General features: G+C 39.0%; 1 protein-coding gene across 1 annotated transcript in view; it reads left to right on the plus strand.

The window, feature by feature from the left end:
- The window catches only part of znf608 (zinc finger protein 608), a 53,030-nt gene extending 45,033 nt beyond the window's left edge, over positions 1–7,997 (plus strand). Inside the window, 3 exon segments of the mRNA XM_084359405.1 lie at positions 1,012–1,159; positions 1,778–1,834; positions 3,653–7,997. Coding sequence (XP_084215531.1) covers positions 1,012–1,159; positions 1,778–1,834; positions 3,653–3,672 — 225 coding nt within the window. The 3' untranslated portion in view covers positions 3,673–7,997.
- The last annotated feature ends 1,007 nt before the right edge of the window (positions 7,998–9,004 follow it).

A 9,004-nucleotide genomic window follows, 5' to 3' on the forward strand; every position in this document is an offset into this window, starting at 1 on the left:
ATGTTTCTGATATCCGGCTTCAACAACCTTAACAATCATGATCATGCCATTGGGTCACACAGGCTATCAACTTGATTATCAACCCGGGATTTCCACAAGAAAATGGCAATTTTCCAGAGAATGGATCAGTCAGAAGGCGATGCTTTTATATGTGCTGATCTGTCATCTCAAACATTACCTGCTCCAGAGCAGGTTAGGTGTGCAGTGTAAGTTACCATGGCGATGTACCCTGGTAGGAGGTGAACCCTGAAGTTAACCACGAATCCTGCTTTGTAGTACAAGCCCTAGGTGTAGTAGTGCAGTGCAAACAATACACTTACACACACTTGTCTGTGATACCACGCAGTGCTATGGTTGCAGGCATGGCAATCGTTGAGACTGATTACCAATATCTGCTCCTCAACTCGAGTTTCATCGTGTCGTGAGACAAATTAAAACTGATGGCTGTCTGGAAGAAAATATATATATTTAAAAAAAAAAAACCAGAAACATTTTTAATATGATCCTTTAAGTTGTTCTGGGACTTAATACTTAAGTGTTATCTCTGCTCTCGCTTGTACAGATTTGCATTCTGCCTGGGAAAATTTGCAATCACTTCTGCTACCGGAGCCAGAAAACACAAATTTAGGCAATAAGGATGACATCCAGACATCTTAATGGAACAAACATAATAAAACCACCACTTAAACCGACATAAGAAGATGTGAAGACAGCTGTTAAGAGCCAGCTTCTTCATGAAAGAAAAACATCTTGAGTTGGAAGCTGTAAAGCAAATTTGCTTAAGTTTCAGTATTCACTTCAGGTTTTTTTTTTTTTTTGCAGTATCACGTGGACAGAAGAGGAACCGCAGCTCATAAACGCTCCCCAGTAGTTATTGCTACTTAGTAATATAAATATACACAATCCTACTACACACTGCTCCCTCTTAAAATATCATCAAGCGAATGTCCTTTGTGGGGTAGGAGAACGTTTGGTAAAAAGTGTAAATCCAGATGTGTGTTTTTCGTACAGCCTGGCGAGAAGGGTTCCCCCGAGGGAGAGAGAGAGACGGAGCGAGAGAGGAACCACGTGTCCTTCGCCCGACACCTCCACACACACCATCACACACACCTGGGTATGAGCTACAACCTGATGGCAGGGCAGTACGACATCTACCAAGGTACGACGAAACACCAAGCCCAAAATGTATTAACGTGAAACCGACTGGCACCAGTCTGGCATTTTTGCATTAAATATGAGAATTATCAATACAGGTGCTGATTAATTTTCTGCCATCAACTATGAGCAATTGACTAATAGTTTCAGCTTCTGTAGATTCGGTTTGGAAATTTAAATCTAAAACAATATTTCCCTTTGTGCTGTAGTCGAGTAGTTTAAAGTAGCATGAAAAGAAAGTACTCAAGTATAGTATAAGTACTTCAAAATTGTACTCAAGCACAGTACTTCATTAGATGTATTCTGTTACTTTGTGCCACTGGTTCTCCTCTTTGAGAGTGTATTAATATGAGCTTAATATGGAAAACCACCACATCACTCAGCTTTTCATAAAGACTAGTGAAAAACAAAATGATCTGGCCAAGGCTGGCTGAACAGAATCTACTCTCTTTTAAAAGGCAGACAAGGCTTCAGCTTTTTGTCAGCTTGCAGTTACAGTTCATCTGCTGCTATCAATGTTTAGTTCAGGGTTGAATGAATGGCAGTTTACAGGACAATTTTCTGCTGAAATGTGATGTTTCACGGCTGATTTCTCACTCTCTCACTGCTCCCTGATACATAGGGTTGAGCTCCAGGTCGCTGGTCTCCAGTCAGCAGGTGACGGGACACTCCTCTACTGGTGAGTTTGCAACACTGAAGCTGCAGTATGTGCTATTAACACCAGACTGTGACAATCTGAACTTAATGCAAATTAATTATCTACTGCATCTGTGGTTTCCTGTTGTTCCTTAAAGATATATAGAAGGGCAGGGAGTGTCTGTGCTAGCAATATTTGAATTGTTATGTTTGGATAGTTTAGTGATTTAATCAACATGGTAAATAGTGGTACTGTTCACATTAATTCATTTATCCCACGCTCCTGCATGTTTTGGTCATGGTAAATTGAATATCTTGATTTCTGCTGTTATTTTTTATTTCTTCACATGTGAAAAAACAAAAGTGAAACATACAATAAAATGTATTCTTTAATGTCTCAGTTATTTTAAAAAAATGACAGTGAGTGCAGCTTTGTCACTTTATTTAAACATACTACAAGGAACTTTTAACTGGTTGTGAAACAGTCTCAGATTAATGTTGACGCCTCAATAGTTATTCTTAATGCCTGTCAGCAGGTTGGATTCTGAAAATTCAAACATTTTTTTAATGGCATAGTGCTGAGGAGTCTCAGTCTGAAAAAAGAAGCTGCTCTATAGTCTGGTGATACGGCAGCGAATACTTCTATGTAGACGATGTAACATTTTATGTTGGCCCTGCTATTGAGCTAAATCTTTCTCTTTGCTTACTGTAACGATGTCTTAAAATTAAAAGAACTTTTTGACATGAGGGGATGGTGCTCATACCGCTTTTGTCCATAGGGGCCGCCAGAATGAAAAAGAGAAAGTTCTTTAACTAAAGGCATTTCACAGATTCAGAAATACATAGCACTGTGCTTAAACCACGACACACACACACACACACACACACACACACACACACACACACACACACACACACACACACACACACACAGACTGCTAAAGTGGCCAGTGTCACATTGTTGTGGTTTCTTGTTAATCTTTTCCATGATTTGTGAGTTTCGGTGCAGAATATCTTTGTCAGCTCAGCTGTGCTCTCAGTGTGGATCGCAGACTCAAAGATTTACCAAGTTCACATTTTATGAAGTGAATTGGCTCATGTCTTCTTGCATAAAATGCAAACTGGGAGCACAGTAAGCTGGAGAACAGTCGCATCTGGTGGTTCAATAAATCAGATATCTAAGCCCTCTCTACTGGGAGTAACAGCCCACCTCATAATCGGCTCTCTGAGGCTCGTGTCTTGTTGCCTAAATTGTCATCCAGCAGACAATTATCCACTTTGCAGTGTTTTCCATATATTTTTATCGGCCATGTATCACTGCATTTGTGTGAAAGTGTGAAATAATGCAGAGGGAACCTGCCAGGCAGTTAAACAGCATAATGTGATGATTACCTCACTGGTGCAAAGACTGTAGTTATCTATAAATGGTAATTGCTGTGAAATAGAGGAGATTAACATGAGTGATGCTGACAGTGGGAACACACAGCAGCAGAGAGATGAAGAAGTATAGCAGCAGTTTTCCACAGAAGCCAAAAGCAGATTTCTAATCAATTATTTTGTGTTGTTCTCTCACAATCACAACTTAATTATGTCATTATCTCAAAATAACATAATGGTTATATTAATGAATATATAGACTTGTTGTTGTTATCATTGTCTACCTGAGGAAAGAAGCTGCTCTGTGGTGTGGTGGTACGGCAGCAGATACTTTTCTAGTCACTTTCTCTGAGGGCTCAAAGGAGCAGTGTGTGAGGACATCTAGTGGTCCTCTGTCTTTTGTTAGATTTAGTGAGCAATCGAACCAATAGTCTGAACACAGTGTGTGACTGAAAGCCTGCGTTTTGTCCTTTTGTCTCCACAGAGAGCGACGGGAAGAAGTAGGACCATGTGACCACGTCTCACATGAGGAACGGCAGATTTATCAGACATCAATTCCATGGTGTTGAATAAGCTTCGCCTCGTTGAGAGGCAGAGAACAAAAATTTAAAAAACCTCTTTCATTTCTTACTAATGACAACCACCTGTTTTATAACACGTCATCAAAGAGCAAACAGAGGGACAGAAAGCGGGATCGGGACCTTTCTGAAGGAGGAACTATCTGTATAAAAACCCAGATCACTGACTTTTGGAGCTTTCAGTTTTGCAGGATTTTGACAGAAGCGGGCGGCATGTATAAAAGGAAACAACTCAGAGCGCCGTGCACTCAGCCCAGCCGCGGCTTTATAAAATGCACATTTATCGTAGTGTATTATGACGATGATATGACTGAATGTACTGATGATGACTTACATTATCCCAATAGTGTTGATGGTTTTTTTAAACTCCTGTTGGGAAGCAGCATTAGGAAGCTAAAAAGTCTATTATTATCCTTATTATTCTCATTATGATTATTGAAGTTGTCCTCCTCCCTCCATAGTGCTGACGCTACATTTGTATTACTAACCTGTACTTGAGCGTAACCATGTTGATTGTATTGTCTTTATGTGAGAGTAAACCTTCACATCGACCTGCCCAGTGCCATGTAGGAACCCAGTGGTGTATATATTCTGTACAGATTCATGGCAGAGCACTAACATGCTTTATTGTACTCTATGTTGATCTCCATCAGCCATGCAGGGGAGCAGTGGGCAGAGTGGGAAACCCAGCAGGAACAGAACCACTGTTTCTTTTTTAACTGACTTCAGTTCATGTGCAGCAGTTTGTCCTACGATGTAGTTTAGGTTGCACATTTCCCATTTGGTTAGAGCTGAGGGTAAGTGTGTCATTTAGAGAATGTTAGCCCCAGTTTGTGCCTCTGGAGCTTTTGGAGACTGTTTTCTCCCAAACAAATCGATCCTATAGGATCTACTGGCATGCTACTTCAGTGCTGGAAGCTGTTGTTTCTTTCCTGTCTGCTACCAGCAGTCAAAGATGGAGCAGTTGGCAAAACAATCCCATCATAAGGTCCAATCCACAGCTGATCTGGAGCTTTCAGTTGTTTCACACCATCTTCCTCAGCAGATTACCCAGTTGGCCTGGAATTGTGGATACTCAAATTTTCATCCCTTCATGTTTGCATCACAGTTGAGACTGAAAGTTGATTTTTTATTTGGACCGTGCAGTCCAACTACAATTTCATGGCAGCTGGGTAATTGTATGATGTGATTGAAAGCTCCAGAATAGCTACTAAATGGACCTGGTGAGATTGTTATGCCAAGTGAAAACAAAGTTTCCTAACATTAGCTAAGTAGCTAATTTTCAGTCATCACCTAGTTTTTGTGCCTAAACCTGACCAAACCTTAACCATAGTGCTGGCAGATGGTGGGAATGGTCACATGAATCAACAGTGATTCGTATCAGTTTTCGAAGGCACTGACAAACAGTGTCTATGAAAACAACTATTTTTGTCGTCCAGTTTGGCTCGACTTTTACATTGATGATTACAGTCATCACTATACAGATATATAAGCTGCTGCTTCTGTCAACACAATTCAAACTTAGACCATTCCTCGATTTTTTGTCCCAAACAAATATGGCAACATGCTGTCTTTGTTTAGGTCAAGGACTAAAGACTTACCTTGTGTCAAATTCAGTGTACACAAGAAAAAAACATAGACTCAAAGATTGTGCAAGGATTTTGAATATGACTTCAAAAAGTGCAATGAGATTTCTAAAGTAAACATGCTTCAATCAGAAGTACAACCTGGGGCTATAGAATAGATGGATTTTAATGATGGATGCTAGTGAGTGCGTGCTAAGCTAAAGGCACTCTCTCTTAAGACAGTTCTACTTTGAGTCACAGCATTCTGTAGGGCAATTCCAGCTCAGTGTTTACATGAATTTCTGCTCATTTTTTATCATCCATTTCTTAATTATTACCACTACAGTCGCCACTATACTCAAACTAAATTGAATTTGGTGTTTTGCTCAGGTACAATAGTGAATTTGTGACCAAAAAGAAGCATCATCTTTTATCAGTCAAAATGTTCATGCTTGCCATAGGATGTTAGACCTGTTTTTGTAGATTTACGTCTTTTTAGGAACTTACAAGTTGTATATCAAAGCATTTGCTCGCAGCGCCATATTCAACAGCAGTTTGAGAACATGCTAAATTCAATTTAGCTTTGAGTATACTGTAACTCAAGACTGATACACTCATCCGTACTAGGATTTAGTCATAGAAAAAGATGTTTATTTCAGAATATTTATTTTGAATAATAACCAAGATAACGGAAATAAAAGTGGAATTACACAAGAAAACAGCCGGAAAGCCAATACAGCGATGGAAAACAACGTGGTGATGCAGGAATTCAGTAAACCACGCTGGAATTGTCCGCTGAATAAGTGAGGACCCTTATGAGGAGTCCCACAATCCTTTGCTCTGCCCCTGCTCCCATGCCTCTTACAAGCTAACTAGCTCACTGCAGAGCCTCTGATAGACAGAATTGTCAGCTTTAACAAATGGTGCCAAACCACTGCCACATCTCTACCGCAAAGACGTGTCAAAGTGTTGAACAGATTCTGGTGCATCATCCATCACGCATCCAAGAGAACAATGTTGGGTCAAGTCATGGTGGATGCCTGTGATTGGCTTGTGTTTGATACTGTATGTTTCCATTTCTGTCTTTTTCTCCCACTGAAACTCTGAGACTCCTCCATCTGGCATTCACATAATTGTAGTATCCTGCTGATATTAGTGCAAAACACAACATGTTCGACACAAACATGCCAAATTCATCCACTGCCAATTGAATACGATAACCAATTTCTTTTAAGTTGCATAAATAGAGCTTTCTGCTGTATGTTTGGAGAAATAACAGCTAAATAGTGAGCAGGATCATTGAGCAAAGTCGCTCATCATAAGCTGTGTTTGAAATCACTCCCTTGTTCACTCATTCACTTCTCCCTAATGGACACTGGCTTGTGATCGCAAGGTTTAAGGCCCAGGCAGACGGGCTGGGTGGGTAATGTGAAAGACAGCTCTTTCACCACCGAGGTGCCCTTGAGCCAAAAGGCTTCTCCTGTGGAGCTGCTCGGTGGCCGCAGATCAGACTGTGGTTGTACTGAGCAGCTTCCAGGTGTGAATGTGATCAGACGGGCTCCAGAAAAAGAGTATCGCTCCCTTTTGCATCATTATTGACAGCTGTTGGGACACATCTGTAATTTTCTCATTTATAAAATGGACACTACTTTTTTGTTCCATTGTGTAATTTCTGATGGTACTATGTAGTGAACACATTAACACGCTCAGAATTCAGACACTTAAATGTAGTGTACTAGTAGACGGACTGATTTCAGACACAGCCTCAATGTTAACATTAGCTTCTGCTCGCTACTGTACAAATCTGATAGAATGGCTAATCAGATTAACATCACAGACACCTGATCAGATACTGTAGTTCGCTAGCTTGCTAACACTGTATGTTCAATCCAAAATGGCTGCCAGAAGGTGTGCTCCATCAACTTAGACTATAGTGACTTCCTCTTGTGTCATACAGACCTTAAATAATAGCAGTGGTACCCAATGGTAAAACCCTTTGGGTTGGCCTGGCAATTGTAATTATGAGCTGTCACTAATCACGTATGATATACACCTTTTGGCCAAAAGAGTAAGAAAAGGATTGAGTGTCTAATTGTCTACAAACCTTCAAAATAAAATGAGATATTAACAATAATGCAATTAATTCAGCTAATTCAGATGAGTCTGATTAAAACAAACTGTTACTAATATGTGACACTAAAAAAATTGCTAACTTAGGCTCGATTTTATTTGTAGGCTATCATTGCGACATTGAGTATGAGATCAAGCCAAAAATAATTAATGTTTACTTATTCTTCCCATTCTGACAAAATAGCATAATGCAATGTAATCCAATGTTCACATCATGTGGGGTGGAACTATTTACAAGTCAGAGAACTCCCAATGGCCCAACCTTGTCTATCAGCGGCTCTGCCTCACTTACACAACACCTTACCTGCATAGTATCAGTGATCATTCTATTACTTGAATATAGTGCTATGAACTCTGTTTACAAAATGCTGTCATCTTTTGGGAGACACAATGTTGTCTTATAAAGGCTGCTTGGTATGTTCAGTTCATCCACCCGGTGTATCCAGTTAATAACACACAGAAATCGTATAAACATGAAACCTGCTGTTGCTTTTTTATACTGTATATGCCTTAATTCATATGTTTGGCAATCATGATTAAAGGATGTTTATATATATTCTTTTGTCTGTGCACTTTTCTCTTTATGAATGATGCTAAATACTGAAATGTTTGGCTTTTGCTAACTTACTTTAACCATCTCTCATGCACAATAAGAATTGACCATAATATTCCTATATGATTACATTATGGAATTAACAATTTTTGTTGACAGTGAACAAAAGGAAACACAGTGTGATACATGAATCGTTAATTGGTTACAGTAGGCTAATGCAGGTCTGCTCTTTCCTTTAGATTTTTTTTATGTGCATCATATATTTAGAAATTAAAGCATTAAATGACTCGGGACTGGCTTAAACCATTTGGCAAGTTATTTAGTGAATAAAGGAGTTTAGGGAGAAGACTGTGTATCAGTATGAGTATTCCTTGATGACCAGTAGTGGAGGAAGTACTCAGGTGTTTTATTCAAGTAAAAATAGCTGTACAACAGTGTAGCAAGGTGTTTCAAGTAAAAGTTTTACTAAGTAAAAGTACAAAAGTACTTGAATTAAATGATATACTAAATGCACTAAAGTTCCGAAGCACTCATTATGCAGCCCATTTCAGAAAAAGAAACATTTATTATATCATTGTATTGTAATTAATGATGCATTTATGTGTAAGCATCACTTTAATGTTGCAGCTGGTAAAGGTGAAGCTAATGCAAACACATTTGTATTGCCTACAGCTCGGTTGCTTAATGTATAATAATACGATAATAATATAATGCATTTATGAATGATATTTATTTTGTATAATTAGAAATATTGCGAGGATGAGTAAAATTATACTTGTACTTTTGCAAAAGAGAAAATGGTGTACTGTTAAAACTGATGTACGCAACTCAAAATGAGTTAGGGATATTGGGATATGGATGCATATAGGTATGTGCATGGACATGCAATAAACGTCAAGTCAAATGTGTCACATTGCTTTTGGGGACCAAAGATATTCACACAACACAAAATCAAATTCAGATATGTCACAGAATAAACAGTCACACTTGAATATCCCAATATTCCTCAC

Source organism: Pagrus pagrus (assembly GCF_965226575.1).
Source record: "Pagrus pagrus genome assembly, chromosome: 8".
NCBI classification, from domain to species: Eukaryota; Metazoa; Chordata; class Actinopteri; order Spariformes; family Sparidae; genus Pagrus; species Pagrus pagrus.